We start from the raw sequence: 18,354 nt of genomic DNA, 5'->3' as shown, positions 1-18,354 counted from the left end.
CCAGCAGTGTCTCCAGGAGCTAGGGACGAGAAAGGGCCAGGCCAAGGAGGGGGAGGCGGGGCAGCACCGGTCTGCTCAGCTTCCTGACCTGTGTAAGCATAGTATGTCTTGGTGGCTTTCATGAAGGCCACATTTGAGCCTATGTATAAGGCATGAGTCCATTCTTTTTCTTGGAAGAATTGCTACCAATTGCTATTTTGCTTGCTACCAATCACATGAAACAGAAAAGTGAGAAAAATGAAAGCTTTTTCAATACAAGATTTTCAGTGGCAATCTAGTATTCATTGCAAAGTACCATCAATATTCTGTTTCCACATTCAACTTCAGCAACATAAAGGATATTGTTTTCCCTTGACTCAAAGATGCCTGTAATTGCATGTGGGTAAAACCAAGAACTTTAGACTATCAGCCCAATAAAGCAAGGCCTTATACAAGATAAAGCATATGCCTTATGAAAATGAAATGAAAATTATGTCTTACATAGCTATGCTATAGCCTAGGAAGGTCACAGCTCACTCTAGAAACATGACAGCATCTCTCTTTGCATGGGGATTTGACAGCAGCAGCTTGCAGGGTCATGCATTACCAGCTAAGTTCTTCAGCCTTAATGACGATTGCAGAGCGGAGTCAACAGTTGGTGCTTTGAAATCTGTTTTCTTCAGTTGAGCTTTGTTGCTGCCTAACATTAAAGATGCTTATAATACAGTGTTCATTTTAATTCCAGCATGCTCAACTATGGAGAAGATAGCATTTACTTATAGGTACAGTTCTCCAGCCCTGGTACATTACATAGATTTACATGCCTTCCTCACCTGTCATGAAGTGCTCATGAATTGAGGTAAATTATGAAAATCTGACAGTTGATGACTTGGGTGGGAGTTCCGCTTGCTGCCTTTGCACGTCATTGCCCTAGGTATAGGTTACATCATTGAGGTCAATAGGCCGCATAAGGATTGTATACGCATTGCTGTTTTAATATTGTTTACCCAGGATTCCAAGACTGACAATAGGCTATAATTCAAGCATATACGTTTATAAAGCTGTGTAGTCGGAGGTAAATAACCTTTTCATGTTTTTTTGTGTTAGCTGAGGGTGTTCTCATTGACTTTGAATGATGTATTCTTCTTTCTAGTGAACTCGGAATTCGTGCTACAGAGTATGAGATAGTAGGTGATGTCCCAGTGACACCGATTGGTCAGCTCCGAGTTGCCTTGGACCCAGGCATCTGGAAGCTGGGTAAAGACTTGAAGAAACTTGGGTAATTGTTTGTATTTTTTGTATCTGACATGCTCTGTCAATTTTCTCTTTTGTACTATTTCCTATGTTCATCTTGTTACACATGTTTAATTCCACACACTTGAAGGATAAGTGTAGTATTGTTGGCAGATATACATTATGAGAGCTGTAATGTAGAAGTGCATGAAAGGAGGATAATGAATTGAATTGTTGTATGATTTTGAGAAAAACATGATTCTGAGAAGGTTGTATGTTTAGTTTATCCAAGCATTCTGAATGTATTCCTTTTTCCTGCTCTTACCTTCTAATTGAAGGGTCACTCCAGCTGCGTTACCCAGCCTACTAGACATAAGTAAGTCGGAGTCACCTCGGAAGGTCCAACCAGAGGAGCTGGCGACACGGCTGAACGTGAGGGATTCCAGCACTATTTCCAAGATTATTAGCTACTTCCAGCAGGTAAGGAAGAGCAAATATCTCAACTGAGTGCTTGCCAATACTATCCAAATTGATGTCTCATTTCCTTAGTATTGCTAGCATACAGCATCATTATAGGTTTTCTCAGCCACTTAGTCAACCGGTCCCACCTTGGAGTGGTTAGACACTCATTTGTTTTGGAGAAATCACGTCTGTAAATAAGGGGGAGTTCTCACTCCACTCCACAAATGTGTATCTAATCCCTTGTAATGGTAAACCCTCTTTAATGGTAAAGTCAAATTTTTCATTTCAAATTCAGAAATGCAACTTTCAGAAAGTTGGCATATTCCTGCTGTTATTGCCTTCAGCATGTCTTGGGTCACATGACTGGATGTAACTGACAGACTTTGTAAATTCCTCCCAGACAGTCGCACAATAGAGGAATTAGGTGTGCCTCAGTGGTCCATCTGCTGGCAAGATTGGGGGGTGTGCGGGGTGACAGAGCTGAGCACATCCTTTCTGTAAACTGAATAGCATGTGCTCTGCCTTCACACAAAGGGTCTAACAACCCTGTATTGTCACTGCAGCCAGCTTGGAGTCAGGAAATTCCATGCACTTCAAAGAACCTTTTCAGAAGCTTCTCCCAGCTTCCAGAAGAAGGGCACCAGAGTATAATTCTAGGACCTTCAGACCCACTCTTGAGTTACTAATGGGCCTGCGGAAGGACTCTCGGAGGACTGCCTGCTGCTGTGAGCTTCTCTGCACTCTGCCAGACTGTTGCTGTACCTGGAAGGACTGCCTTGCTGCCTGGAGCCCGCTTTGAACCCTCAGAGCCTGGGCCAGGAGGACTTTGATCATATTGTTAATACAATACACAGAAGCAGGACTTAAAATAGCTCTTGGCCTAACTTACTACACATAAGAATCCTTCCTTACCTCTAGTTATATAGACACATTGGCCACCACCTATGATTTTGGCTGGTACACAGTGGGGCAGTCCCTATGCCACCTAAAAAAGTTTAAAACAATAGGGTGTCCAGTTACTTCAGTCCACAGGGGATGAAATTACCGGCCTCAGACTACTCCCCAGAACGCAATATGGATGTCACGAAAGAGGAACACCTTTCTTACCTCCGCAAATTTAAAATGGAGCTTTGCAAGGAACTCGAGGCCGACATAGCCTCTTCCTTTGATGGGGACATCAATTCACGGATGATTGACTTACAAACAGATGTCGACTCCATTGAAACTCACACTCTAGATCTGGAAGCGAAGGTGCAGGATCTTGAGCAGTGTGTGCTCCTGCTGGCACAGGAAGTGGACCACCTCAATTCCCAAATACATCTCTCTCTTCTAAAATATTAAGACTTGGAGAACCAATTCCAATAGAACAATATCCGAATGAGGGGTCTGGAAGAAGGAGGGAGCTGACCAACCTGAGGTGAAGATGGAACGAGTGCATAGGGTGGGTCTGCGGGCCACGGCTGCGGGGAAGATGGCCTAGAAATATGCTGACCAAGTTAAGCTCTTACAAAACAAAAGAACTGATTCTTTGCTCAGCGTGTCAGAAAGACACTGCTACCTACCAGGACGGTATCTACTCACTGTTCTCAGATGTTGCTCCAGCGACATTGGCACAGAGGCTACAATTTAAACCCATAACGGATGCCCTCCTCCATGCCAAAGTGAAATACCAGTGGACCCATCCCTTTGGCATTGCCTTTGAATTTGACAATATACAACACCATTTCACGGAATTAGATGGTGCGGCCTCTCTCCTGTGTCTCAATGTCACTTATCCAGTGACCTTGGGGAGTCTGGGTGGAATGTGTGACTGAAAGCACTGGAGGCCCTACCACTGCAGACTGGCACTACCAACGAAAGGGAAAACAAGGTGGCAAGAAGTGGTTCCTGACACGATTATATGTAACTATGAAGCAGCCATGCTTGTCTTGATCGTCGACAGCCCTAAGGAGTGGTTGGTATGACTGGTGATCTCCCCGGCTTTGTCGAGGAGCATGTACTGGATTACTTGGCTCTGCAGCTTCGGAACCCACTGGGTCTTATGCAGTCTATGCAGGCTAAGACAGACGACCAGTAGGAGACTGGGTACTATGCTCGATACACTCTGCATTTGCAAACTGCGGGGGTGCTTGGAGGATTATTGTCCATTATACCCTTATCATTTAGAAGTAGATGGAATTAGAGATTAGGAGGGAGTGTATGCTCCCTGGTTCTTGTTTTCTTGTGAATTTGTTTGATCGTTGTTAATCTGCATGGTGAAACATATTCTTTTGGAAGGAGGGGAGTCTGAGCGGGAGGAGCTTGATTAAATACAGGGCTGGAGGGAGGGGAAGAAATGGACTAGACTCTTTTGCACCGTTCGTAGGGAGAGCAGTTAAGCATTTTTTTTAATTATATGCCCAGATGGTATTAAATACTGTAACATGGAACGTTAAAGGGCTCAACCTCTCTTCTCAACCCCTTCCCCCCCCCCCCTAAACCCCACACCCCGCGATCCCAGGTCTGGAAATATGTGCTTGATAGGCATACTGACATTGTGGTGCTCCAGGAAACCCATCATAAATGGACGAAAGCACAGAGACTATGCTATAGATCATACCCCCTTATCTATACCTCATCTGCCAACACAAAACACAACAGAATCACACTTGTTTTCCACTCCACGGTCTACTCCCACTTTATCAATACCAAGTCAGATAAAATAGGGAGGCTATTCATGGTTAAAGGGCTTATGGATGGCTGCCCCTGCACCATTGTCACAGTTTATGCCCCCAATACTGGCCAAGCAGAGTTCCTCCGCTGCTCTCTTTTCTTACTGGGCATTGTAGGAAAGTCCTTTTTGGCATGGTCACCCCCACTTTTTGCCTGCTATCAGTGTTCTTTAGACTGTTTTCACTGTGATCCTGCTAACCAGGACCCCAGTGATTGTGCTCTCTCCCTCTAAATGTAGTCACCTAGGATTTTGTACACTCCACTATTGGCATACTGGTGCCCCTTTAAAAGTCCCTAGTATATGGTACTTAGGTATCCAGGGTGTTGGGGCACCAGGGGTTCTCCATGGGCTGCAGCATGTGTTGTGCCACCCATGGGAGCCCATGCAAAATGTGTCTGCAGGCCTGCCATTGCAGCCTGCGCGAAAAAGTGCATGCATCTTTTCACCACAGGACACTGTACCAGATCACTCCAAGTCATCTCTATGGTAGGCCTTCCTAGCCCAGAGGACAGGGTGCAAGTCCCTGTGAGTGAGGGCACCCCTGCATGAGCAGAGGTGCCCCTGTGAACTTAATTTCCATTGCACTGGACTTCGTAAGTGCAGGGAAGCTATTTTATCCATGTACTGGACATGTTTGGTATCAAACATGTCGGAATCATACCCCAATGCTGTTGCCAGTATTGGTTGTATGATTCCATGCCCACTGGGGGCTCCTTAGAGGACCCTCCAGTATTGCTCCTACCAGTCTTCTAGGGTTTTCCAGGCAGCCCACACTGTTGTATTCCCCCCCACCCCCACAAAAACAAACAAGTTTCTGCCCTCCTGCTGCTTGAGCAGCTCAAGCAGAGGAAGGCAGAACAAAGAATGTTCTGTGGGAGAGGGAGGCAACATCCTCTCCCTTGGAAATAGGTGTTACAAGGCTTGGGAGAGGTATCCTCCCCAAGACACCGGTTTGCTTTGAAGGGCAGATTTGGGGCCCTCCTTGAATAAACCGGTTTGCACCAGTCAAGGGACCTCGGGTCCCTGCTCTCACGTGAAACTGGACAAAGGAAAGGGGAGTGACCACTCCCCTGTCCATCACCACCCTAAGGGTCGTGCCCAGAGCTCCTCCAGGTGGCCACTCGATTCTGCCATCTTGAAACCAAAATGTGCAGAGGCCCCTGGGAGCATCTGAGTGGTCAGGTCAGGCAGGTGATGTCACAGACCCCTCCTGATAGGTGATCACCTTGCTCAGTGACCAATCCCCCTTTTGAGGCTATTTAGGGACTCCCTGGCGGGTGGGGTCCCCAGATTCAATGTGCAAGACTCCACCAGGGCTCCTCTGAATCGTTTACTTCAACTTCTGGCCCCTGGAACTGCAACTGGACTCCTCAGGAACCGACAAGACTGCCACTCCGACGACGACTTTGCTTTGTAACATTGTGTTCGATGGCATCTGTCGCTGTAGATATGCATGTTTTGCATAGCTCGCCATCTGGTGTTGGGCCGGAGTGTTACAAGTTGTTTTTCTTCGAAGAAGTCTTTCGAGTCACGGGACCGAGTGACTCCTCCTTTTGTCTCCATTGCGCATGGGCGTCGACTCCATCTTCGATTGTTTTTTTTCCGCCATTGGGTTCGGACGTGTTCCTGTCGCTCCGAGTTTCGGAACGGAAAGATAGCTAATTTCGGAAGATTTTCGTCGGTATTGTTGCGTTCGGGATCGGCGTAGTTAGATTCAACACCGCGTCTAAGATCGAAGAGCTCCGGTGCCCTTCGGGGTAATTTTTTCGATCCCCCGTCGGGGCCTGGTCGGCCCGACCGCGTGCAGAAGAACGCCGATGGAACGGACCCCGTTCCGTTTCTGTCCCAAATGCCACAATAAATACCCCTATACAGACCAACACTTGGTCTGCAACCTGTGCCTGTCACCTGAGCACAGTGAAGACACCTGCGAGGCCTGTCGTGCGTTCCGGTCCCGAAAAACACTCCGAGACCGTCGAGCCAGAAGACTTCAGATGGCGTCCGCGCCGACAGCCCACCGGGAGTTCGAGGAACAAGAAGAGGACGGAACCTTTTCGATCCAAGAATCGGACTCCGAAGGATTCGACGATACACAAACCGTGAGTAAGACGTCGAAAACCACTCAGAAGAAGATTTACAAGGCCCAGGGGACGCCACTGCCACCAGGCCATGGCTCGACCCATAAATTCGGTGACCGACCGTCGGCACCGAAAAAGGCCCAAACAGTGCCGAGATCGTCCGACTCCGGTCGAGACACCGGCACGCAGCCTTCTCGGGACCGAGAAAGTGCTGGAGACAAGCATCGACACCGAGATGCCGGTGTAGACACGGCTCGACGCCGAGACAGCGGCACCGAAGAAGAACGACGCCGAGAGGTTTCGGCCCCGAAAAAGAAAAAAGTCACCTCGGAGCCGAAAAAAGATGCAGACAGGGTTTCGGTGCCAAAACAAACTGCAACCGACCCAGTTTCAGGCTCTTATACAGAAGAGCACTCGCTAACCTCCCAAATGCAAAAGCATAGGTTTGAGGAAGAGCTACACTCAACTGATGTAGACCATACGCAAAAGCGTATTTTCATACAGCAGGGGACAGGAAAAATAAGCACCCTTCCCCCCTATTAGAAGAAACAGAAGATTGGAGTTCCAAACTGAACAAACACCACAAACAAAAGTGGTGAAAAAAGTTACCCCACCACCCTCTCCTCCACCTGTGATTAACGTCTCATCAGCACAAACTCCATCACATTCCCCAGCTCACACCACCATGAGCCAGGGTGACCAAGATCAAGACGTATGGGACTTATACGACGCCCCAGTGTCAGATAACAGTCCGGAGGCATACCCTACGAAGCCATCTCCACCAGAGGACAGCACTGCGTATTCTCAAGTGGTGGCTAGAGCAGCACAATTTCACAATGTAAGCCTCCACTCAGAACAGGTCGAGGATGACTTTTTATTCAACACACTCTCCTCCACCCACAGCTCCTACCAAAGCCTGCCTATGCTCCCTGGTATGCTCCGGCACGCAAAAGAAATCTTTAAGGAGCTGGTCAAAAGTAGGGCAATCACACCAAGAGTGGAAAAAAAGTATAAGGCGCCTCCTACAGACCCGGTTTTCATCACTACACAGCTGCCACCAGACTCTGTCGTCGTAGGAGCAGCTAGGAAAAGGGCCAACTCCCACACATCTGGAGATGCACCACCCCCAGATAAAGAAAGCCGCAAGTTCGATGCAGCTGGTAAGAGAGTCGCAGCACAAGCTGCAAACCAGTGGCGCATCGCTAACTCCCAGGCACTACTTGCGCGCTATGACAGAGCCCATTGGGATGAGATGCAACATCTCATTGACCATCTGCCCAAGGACCTACAAAATAGGGCAAAACAAGTGGTTGAGGAGGGACAGACCATTTCCAACAACCAAATCCGCTCCTCCATGGACGCTGCAGATACAGCTGCACGGACAATTAATACATCTGTAACTATCAGAAGGCATGCATGGCTCCGAACGTCTGGATTTAAACCAGAGATTCAGCAAGCAGTTCTCAATATGCCTTTTAACGAAAAAGAACTGTTCGGTCCAGAAGTGGACACAGCGATTGAGAAACTCAAAAAAGACACGGACACTGCTAAAGCCATGGGCGCACTCTACTCCCCGCAGAGCAGAGGGAATTACAGCACATTCCGTAAAACACCCTTTAGAGGGGGGTTTCGGGGTCAGAGCACACAAGCCAGCACCTCACAGGCAACACCGTCCAGTTACCAGGGACAGTACAGAGGAGGTTTTCGGGGACAATATAGAGGAGGGCAATTCCTTAGGAATAGAGGAAAATTTCAAAGCCCCAAAACCCCTACTACTAAGCAGTGACTCACATGTCACTCACCCCCTCCACACAACACCAGTGGGGGGAAGAATAAGTCATTATTACAAAGCATGGGAGGAAATCACTACAGACACTTGGGTTCTAGCAATTATCCAACATGGTTATTGCATAGAATTTCTACAATTCCCTCCAAACATACCACCAAAAGCACAAAATTTGACAAAACATCATTCCAATCTCCTGGAGATAGAAGTGCAGGCACTATTGCAAAAGAATGCAATCGAATTAGTGCCAAACACACAAATAAACACAGGAGTTTACTCACTGTACTTTCTGATACCAAAGAAGGACAAAACGCTGAGACCAATCCTAGACCTCAGAATAGTGAACACATTCATCAAATCAGACCACTTTCACATGGTCACACTACAAGAAGTATTACCATTGCTAAAACTACACGACTACATGACAACTTTAGACCTCAAGGACGCGTATTTCCATATACCAATACACCCATCGCACAGGAAATACCTAAGGTTTGTATTCAAAGGAATACATTACCAATTCAAGGTACTGCCTTTCGGATTAACAATCGCACCAAGAGTCTTTACCAAATGTCTAGCGGTAGTCGCTGCACACATCAGAAGGCAGCAAATACATGTGTTCCCATATCTAGACGACTGGCTAATCAAGGCCCATTCGTTAATAGAGTGCTCAAATCACACAAATCAGATCATACAAACCCTCTTCAAACTAGGGTTCACCGTCAACTTCACGAAATCCAACATTCTGCCGTGCAAGGTACAACAATACCTAGGAGCCATAATAGACACAACAAAAGGAGTAGCCACTCCAAGTCCCCAAAGAATTCAAAATTTCAACACCATCATACAACGCATGTATCCAACACAAAAGATACAAGCAAAGATGATATTACAACTCCTAGGCACGATGTCTTCATGCATAGCCATTGTCCCAAACGCAAGACTGCACATGAGGCCCTTACAACAGTGCCTAGCATCACAGTGGTCTCAAGCACAGGGTTATCTTCTAGATCTGGTGTTAATAGACCGCCAAACTTACCTCTCGCTTCTGTGGTGGAACAACATAAATTTAGACAAAGGGCGGCCTTTCCAAGACCCAGTGCCACAATACGTAATAACAGATGCTTCCATGACAGGGTGGGGAGCACACCTCGATCAACACAGCATACATGGACAATGGAACGTACATCAAACAAAACTGCATATAAATCACCTAGAACTTCTAGCAGTTTTTCAAGCACTAAAAGCTTTCCAACCAATAATAGTTCACAAATACATTCTCGTCAAGACAGACAACATTGTATTATCTAAACAAGCAAGGGGGGACGCACTCCACGCAGTTAAGCCTGCTAGCACAAAAAATTTGGCGTTGGGCAATTCACAACCAAATTCGCCTAATAGCACAATTTATACCAGGGATCCAAAATCAACTCGCAGACAATCTCTCTCGAGATCACCAACAGGTCCATGAATGGGAAATTCACCCCCAAATTCTGAACACCTATTTCAAACTCTGGGGAACACCTCAAATAGACTTGTTTGCGACGAAGGAGAACGCAAAATGCCAAAACTTCGCATCCAGATACCCACACAAACAGTCCCAAGGCAATGCCCTATGGATGAACTGGTCAGGGATATTTGCTTACGCTTTTCCTCCTCTCCCTCTCCTTCCTTACCTGGTAAACAAACTCAAACTCATATTAATAGCACCAACTTGGGCAAGGCAACCCTGGTACACAACGCTGCTAGACCTATCAGTAGTACCCTACATCAAATTGCCCAACAGGCCAGATCTGTTGACACAACACAACCAAAAGATCAGACACCCAGATCCAGCATCGCTGAATCTAGCAATCTGGCTCCTGAAATCCTAGAATTCGGGCACTTACAACTTACCCAAGAATGTATGGAAGTCATAAAGCAAGCCAGAAGGCCATCCACCAGGCACTGCTATGCAAGTAAATGGAAGAGGTTTGTTTGCTACTGCCATATTAATCAAATACAACCATTACACACAACTCCAGAACATGTAGTGGGTTACTTGCTTCACTTACAAAAATCTAACCTGGCTTTCTCTTCCATTAAAATACACCTTGCAGCAATATCTGCATACCTGCAGACTACCTATTCAACTTCCCTATATAAGATACCAGTCATTAAAGCATTCATGGAGGGCCTTAGGAGAATTATACCACCAAGAACACCACCTGTTCCTTCATGGAACCTAAATGTTGTCCTAACTAGACTTATGGGTCCACCTTTTGAACCCATGCACTCCTGCGAAATACAGTTCCTAACCTGGAAGGTTGCATTTCTCATCGCCATTACTTCCCTAAGAAGAGTAAGCGAGATTCAGGCGTTTACAATACAAGAACCTTTTATACAACTACACAAGAATAAGGTCGTCCTAAGGACTAATCCTAAATTTTTGCCAAAGGTTATTTCACCGTTCCATCTAAATCAAACAGTGGAACTTCCAGTGTTCTTTCCACAGCCAGATACCGTAGCTGAAAAGGCACTACATACATTAGATGTCAAAAGAGCATTAATGTATTACATTGACAGAACAAAGAACATCAGAAAGACTAAACAACTATTTATTGCATTTCAAAAACCTCATGCAGGAAACCCAATATCAAAACAAGGTATAGCCAGATGGATAGTTAAATGCATCCAAATCTGCTACCTTAAAGCTAAACGACAGCTGCCCATTACACCAAGGGCACACTCAACCAGAAAGAAAGGTGCTACCATGGCCTTTCTAAGAAACATCCCAATGCAAGAAATATGTAAGGCAGCCACATGGTCTACGCCTCACACATTCACCAAGCACTACTGTGTAGACGTGTTATCCGCACAACAAGCCACAGTAGGTCAATCCGTATTAAGAACATTATTTCAAACTACTTCCACTCCTACAGGCTGAGCCACCGCTTTTGGGGAGATAACTGCTTACTAGTCTATGCAAAACATGCGTATCTACAGCGACAGATGCCATCGAACTGAAAATGTCACTTACCCAGTGTACATCTGTTCGTGGCATCAGTCGCTGTAGATTCGCATGTGCCCACCCGCCTCCCCGGGAGCCTGTAGCAGTTTGGAAGTTACCTTCAACTATTTGTATATGTATCATCTCAACCTTAAATAGGTACATACTTAGTCACTCCATTGCATGGGCACTATTACTACAATTCAACTCCTACCTCACCCTCTGCGGGGGAAAAACAATCGAAGATGGAGTCGACGCCCATGCGCAATGGAGACAAAAGGAGGAGTCACTCGGTCCCGTGACTCGAAAGACTTCTTCGAAGAAAAACAACTTGTAACACTCCGGCCCAACACCAGATGGCGAGCTATGCAAAACATGCGAATCTACAGCGACTGATGCCACGAACAGATGTACACTGGGTAAGTGACATTTTCATTCTCTGGCTCCTTCCAGCAATTGTAACATTTCCCCTGCTGTGCATCCTCTGGAGTCGGTGAGAATTCATTCTGCACCAGGAAGCAAGAAGGAATCTCCCTTGGAGTGAAGGAGTCACTCCCCTACATCTGCAGGCGACTACAGCATCGACATCCGGCTGCATGGATCTGCTCTCCTCTGGAACTACATGGATCCTGCATCACAGGTGGTGGTCTGGAGTGGTCCCTTTGATCCTGTCTGCCAGCTCTTCAACTTGGGAGAAGGTGAGCCCTTGCCTCTCCATGAAGGACAGTACTCCTTTCACTGCAACTCTTGCAGCTACCAAGGCTTGTTGTCTCATACTCCAAGGGATCTTCAGGCTCTGAGTAGCCCCAGGTCCCAGCCTGTCATGCACAGTCTCCTCTCTGCTACTTCAACAAGAAGTGGAACTACTCTTCAGGTATGCAAACTGGACCTCACTGTGACTTACTGTGCCTGCTGCCAGTGAGTTGCCTATGGGGGCTGCAACTGCTTCTATTGGCTGTCACGACTGTTGAGGGTCACCTCGGACTCCCCTGCAAGGGTCAAGTGCCCTGGGCCTTGCTGGTCCTCTTCAGCCTTGCAACTCCTATTTTTCTCCTCCTGCATTTGCAAAGGCTTGTTGCTGGTTCTCCTACACCACTAACCACCTGCAACCCAACAACCGACGTGGGAAACAATCTGCACTGCTCCAAGGGCTCCTCTTCAGCACCTGGGCTCCACAGCTGGTGGTCTTCCTCCCCCATCGACCTGGTTCTTCATCCACAAAAGGGTGGTTAGTAGCTCCTGTCCCCACTAGACTCTGTCCTCTTCTTTTGCAGGTCATCTTCTGTAAGAAGCCATTGTTGGTTTCTTCTAGACTAGTCCTGTCCTTTCACAATCCCTTTTCTAATTTCTCCTGTTAGTCCTTGGGAAGACCAGGTACTTACCTCCGCTCTCCTGGTTGGGGTGGGGTCACTCAGTAACACACTTCTGGGGGTCCCTAGATCTCCCAGCTCCCCTCTAACAACTCCACATCCTTGGGTGGACGAATACATTTCGCATTACACTTTCTTAGTATATTGTTTGGCTCTACCCTAGGGCCCTTATTATTTTCACTAATTATTGCCAATGCTTGTTTCTATGCTAATTCCTGATTGCTCTTGTGTATATAACTAGTGTGTGCTTACCCCCAGTTGTGGGGGGACTGCCTATAAGTAATCTAGTGTTCTGTTGCTATAATAAAGAACCTTTATTTTTGTAACACTGTGATTTGTTCATGTGTGATAAGTTGCCGGGTGACTTTTGTGGTATTGTACAAGCTTTGCATGTCTCTTAGATAAGTCTTGGCTGCTCATCCACAGCTACCTCTAGAGCCCTGGCTTCCTAGGCACCACGTACACTTCACTAATAGGGGTTGCCTTGACTTGGTATAAGGTGCCAACACCATCGGTGTCCACTACACACCAAGCCAGATTCCTACAGGCGGCTTTGTGGAGGGTGCGATCACATTGTTGGGAGACTTCAACTTAATATGGGATCCAAACCTGGACAGTACACACTCACACAGATCCCCAACTGGACTGTTCCCTAAAACTATTTAAATGATTTGATGTCAGTTGGGCCTGGTAGATGCCTGGAGAGTAATGAACCCCAATGTACGGGACTATATATTCTTCTTTCATAGAACCCACTCTAGATTAGACCACACGTTCATAAGCCAACACCTCATTTTGACTGTTACCATTCACGCTATTACTATCTCACATCATTCTCCCCTAGGCCTTGTCCTTGATTGGCACAGTCCACGGTCATCTTATCGCAGATGGCACTTCCCTAATTTATCTTCAAGGCACCCCTTGCTTCGAACAGAACTTCGTCAGGCAATTAGAGAATTTTTTCAGCTATATAAGAATGGAGGCACTGATCCTTCCCTGACCTGGGATGCCTTTAAGGTGTCATTCAGAGAAAATGTGTATCTCTGATGACTACCCTAACCCAGCAGAGGATGGGGGAGAGATGCTTGAAACTGAACTCTTGAAAGCTGAAAAGGCCCTTAAAGCAGCACCCACCCTTCAGAGGAAAGTTACGGGGCCAGGAAAACTATTGCCAGCGTTGTTAAGTTCTTCCCTCAGCAAAAACGATTCCCCTTTTCCTTGTTCCCACGTTGTTTGCAGTGGCGTCCTCACTCCCGGTGGCTCTTGCAGAGTCTGCACATAGAACTACCTTCTTCAGGTTTAACTTCCACTCAAGATGGTGGCCGTAAATCCTTGTGAGGTCAGCCCTCTAGTGTTTCTACCTTAGTCTCGTGCTGATGCTTACCGCCAGCTGTTTTTCTCTTGGAGCCCTGCACTTCAACTGTCATCCTGAGGATAATGAGCGGTGTTCCTGAGGCGCTTCGTTTCATAGAGAATTCTCCCAGTTTTGAGTAATTAATTATTTTTCTTGTTACGGTGTGCACACCAGCTACTTTTTCCTTTTTGAAGAAGCTGAATTCTTTCCTTCTTTCAACAACTGGGTGTCGGCTTTATGAGGAGAATTTGTTTTTGCTCAACAGAACTTCCAGCAACTGCAGTAAGGGATCCTTTTGTATGACTTCCAGACTTGCCAATATATACATGTACATATATATTCAAGAACTCTTTGCTTTGCAGACTTGTCAATCTTAGAGACAAACCTCAGTGCTCAGACAACCCCTAGAGACTGTGATTGAGAAAACTGAACCTTGAGAAGGAGTTTTTGTTTCCTGTTAAAGACATTAGTAGTTTGTATATTTGTGAACTGTTCTCCAGAGAACCTTGGAAACATGTGTCTCCTGGAGAAAAAATGATATTAAGTTAGCATTGTTCTCTTAAAGAGAGGCTAGTTTCTCAAAAGATCCAGGTTAGGAGACCGATAGAATTGGGTGAATGTGAATGGCTGCACAGTGAATGCACAGTAGGAATGTACTTATCTATGCTCTTATCTCCCGACTGCAGGTCCTTCCTTTAAATCAATCCCAATTAGAAGAAAGTTGCAGGTTTTCAGAGACATACACTGAATATCCTATCTTCAAGTGGGAAACACAGCTGGAACTAGATCTGGAGGCGGTCTCTCTTTTTCTATTCCCATTCCCCTTTCCCCCTAGCGGATGCAGGGTTCAGATAATCAGTTAGTCTTGCAGAAGACTGAAGCCAGCTAGGTAGACTAGCTCTTCTCTGTCGTCTCTGGAGTCTGATGTATTATGTTTTTGACAGAAATCTGGTAATGCGCGGGCATAGATCTAGGACAGATCTAGTTTCTCACCTGAAAGAACTTTTCAACCATATAGCAGATTCCCAGGCAGTTACTCCCACAATAGGAGAAGCCCTAAAATTAGTTATCCCGAAACTGGGTAAAAACCCAGATTTCTGTGCTTCATACCGCCCAATAGCCCTTCTAAATTTAGATGCAAAACTGAACCCTAAAATTCTGGCTTGCATAATGCCAGATCTGATTCATCCATTTGATAGAGAAACTTATGAAGAAATCTATACCAGCGATCTTATGGCGTTGGACGCCAAGAGGGCTTTCGATAAGTTGGACTGGACATTCTTGTCTCACACACTGCGATTTGGATTTAACTACCATTTCATTGCTATGATACAGGCTAACTGTAGTTGCCCCTGATCTAGAGTTCTGATGAAAGGGACAGCATCTGACTTTTTTTTACTCTTACTCGGGGTATGCAAGAGGGATGCCCCCTTTCCCCTTTACTATTCACCCTCAGTATTGAACCCCTGGTGGCAAAAAGAAGGGCTACTCCTTCTATTCAGGGGATTCCCTTTGGAACTGACAAACATTTTTTTTTTATTATTTGCCAATACCATCTTGCTTTCCCCTTCCTCCCCCGATCTTCTCTGCAGGCTCTACAAGTTGAACTCCAGTGCTATAATCTCATAGCCGGCTTCTGTATTACTTACATAAATCTTTCATCCTTAATTGGACAGTCTCCCCTGCAGAAACTGAAGACTTGGCTTTTATCTTCCCCTTCCAGTTAGCAAAGAAGGACATTACGTATGTAGGAATAAGACTCATGTCCAGGGTGACCAATATGTGTAAAGCCAACTACCCCCCATTGTATGACAGCTTAAACTGTACTTGAAACAATGGGCCCCACTATATTTAACCTGGCTAGGTTGTATCAACATCATTAAAATGTCAGTGCATCCCCATATTTTGTACTTGTTCCAAGGACTCCCGATTGAGGTAGATAGGGAGTTTTTCACTAACATACAGTCCTTGATTATTAAATTTATATGGCTGAACCGGAGGGCCAGGCCCGCATATCGCCTCTTGACACTTCAAAAAGAAGAGGGGGTCCTGGGATTATCAGATATTGTGCTCTAGTTACAAAGCAGCCCAACTCCCAGTCTTATCTGAATCGACCGTAAAAGAATCGGACTAAGACTGGCTGCACATGGACCGGACCATAGTGGGTAAGACCATTTGGGACATCCTTTGAAAGCCTAAAGCTGACCATCCACGCAATGCCTACCTAAGCACCCCCACAGCCACCACATTGAGGATCTGGAACATGATCAACAAAACCAGCAAGCTTAGGATCTTGCCCTCCCTTTACACACCTGTTCATTTCAACGCAACTTCACCTCCCACTTTGCTACCAAGCCCCTTTGATAAGTGGAGGGGGGGTGCCTTACCATATAGAACCTGTCCCATGCATGGGACATTTCAACATTTGAGATCTGCTGCCAAGAGTTTAATTTACCTGTCTCCGAAGCATATCATTGCTCCCAATTAAAACACTGGGTTCTCCAGACTGATATAAGACAGGCTGCCACTAGAGACACCCTATCCATTGAGGAATTTGTGCAGAATGCGGGAACTACCAGAGAATGCATTTCCTTTCTCTACTCTGTCTTGAGATCCACCATACTCTCCCCCACCTCATGACATGTCACATTCTGGGAACAAACGCTGTGGATCACAATTGAGACGCGGCAATGGTGTAATCTATGGCGTGATATCCACAGATTTAGATACTCAGTGGTATTACGTGAAGCCCATTACAAAGTCATCCATGACTGGTATTTGTATCCCAAGAAACTACAGAAAATATTCCCAAACACGACCGATGTTGGAGATGTGTTTACTAGGTGACTTCTACCATATCGGCTGGGACTGCCTGACTATTCGTCCTTGTTGGGAGGAGATTGTAGCACAGAAAACTGATATATTGAGCTATCCTGTCTCTTCAGATCCAGAAAATGTTCTTTTGGGTCTCAGGGACCAATCCCTTGAATATCAACGCAGGGGGGGGTCGATCGATCCTCTGGCTGTGCCTGGGCCTTGCTAAGATGACCCTAGCTTCACCCTGGAAAAAACCAAATGTAGGAAATTGGCCCTTGTTGCAGTCTCAAAGAAGGGGACCTACTTTTAGCAAGGGTAGCCAAAAGATTAGCTTTGGAGAAACAGCTCCTGGCTATAGAGAGGAAGAGAACAGAAATGGGTTTAGCACCCGTTAATAGTGGCAGCAACATAAGAACTAGGGACAGAGAGTATTCTGCCACACCAAAAATCTCTAGAGGGATTGTCCCCAAATATGAGGATGGTGATGACCTCACCAAATGATTAACAACCTTTGAGAGGGCCTGTGGAACTGGAAGATTTAAAAAGTCTCATTTGGGAGCTCTCATGTGGGAACTGTTTACTAGTAAGTGTAGGGATAGGCTCCTCACACTCACTGGTGCAGATGCTGAATCCTGTGACCACGTGAAAGCTACCCTGATTGAGGGCTTTGGATTCACCACTGAGGAGTATAGAATTAGGTTCAGGGGGGCTCACAAAACCTCAAGCTAGTACTGGGTTGATTTTTGTAGACTACTCAGTGAAAACACTGGATGGTTGCGTAATTGGTAAAGAAATGCATGACTATAATGGGCTTTATAACTTACATAAGAAAGAACACATTTTAAGTAACTGCTTCAATGACAAGTGCATCAATATCTGGTAGACCTAGGTCCAGTTTCTCCCCAAGAATTGGGAAAGAAGTCCGACCACTGGGTCAAGACTAGGGTGATCCGAACCTCCACTGTGGGTGACCAAAAGAAAGGGGTTACAAAGCCTCCCCAGGAGAAAGTGGGTGACACTGCTAGGAATAAAGAAAATGATTCCTCTGCAGGCCCCCAAACACCTGTCCAGGTGGGTGAGCTCCCAGACACATCCCAAAACAAAAGTGGGTACCAGTGTAAAAACTGGGATGCCACTAAGGCATGGTGCCACAACTGTAGAAAGATCGGGCACCACACAAACAACAATTTTTGTATCACAAAAATAAACCCACTAGCAAACCCACAGGGGTAGCCAGTATAGCCATTGGGGATGACTCCTCAGACAAGGAGGTCCTCATAGCCTTTAACTTGAAAATGGGTCCCACAGGTGAGTTGGAGATTCCAAAGGGAAGTAGACACTTCCACCACTTACTGGTGAATGGAATCCCAGCCACTGCCCTAAGAGACACTTGTGCCAGTTACACAATTGTGCATGACAGGCTGGTGCTCTCAAACCAATACATTCCAGGCGAGATTGCCAGGGTAAGTGTTAGCCCAGGGGATGTCACGAAGAGGTCTATAGCTTTAGTGCCCCTAGAAGTGGGTGGGACTTTTAGCTGGAGAAGGGTGGTAATCAGTACAGACCTCTCTCC

General features: G+C 46.2%; 1 protein-coding gene across 1 annotated transcript in view; it reads left to right on the top strand.

Moving 5' to 3' along the window:
- LPCAT4 (lysophosphatidylcholine acyltransferase 4) overlaps positions 1–18,354 on the top strand; it is a 536,940-nt gene that overhangs the window by 404,826 nt on the left and 113,760 nt on the right. The window contains exons 10-11 of the mRNA XM_069238305.1: positions 1,133–1,258; positions 1,551–1,692. Coding sequence (XP_069094406.1) covers positions 1,133–1,258; positions 1,551–1,692 — 268 coding nt within the window. The remainder of the gene's footprint in view (positions 1–1,132; positions 1,259–1,550; positions 1,693–18,354) is intronic.

The sequence above is a fragment of the Pleurodeles waltl genome, chromosome 6 (assembly GCF_031143425.1).
Source record: "Pleurodeles waltl isolate 20211129_DDA chromosome 6, aPleWal1.hap1.20221129, whole genome shotgun sequence".
Classification (NCBI taxonomy): Eukaryota; Metazoa; Chordata; class Amphibia; order Caudata; family Salamandridae; genus Pleurodeles; species Pleurodeles waltl.
The sequence above is the reverse complement of the archived record's forward strand: the minus strand, read 5'-3'. Positions and strand labels throughout refer to the sequence as shown.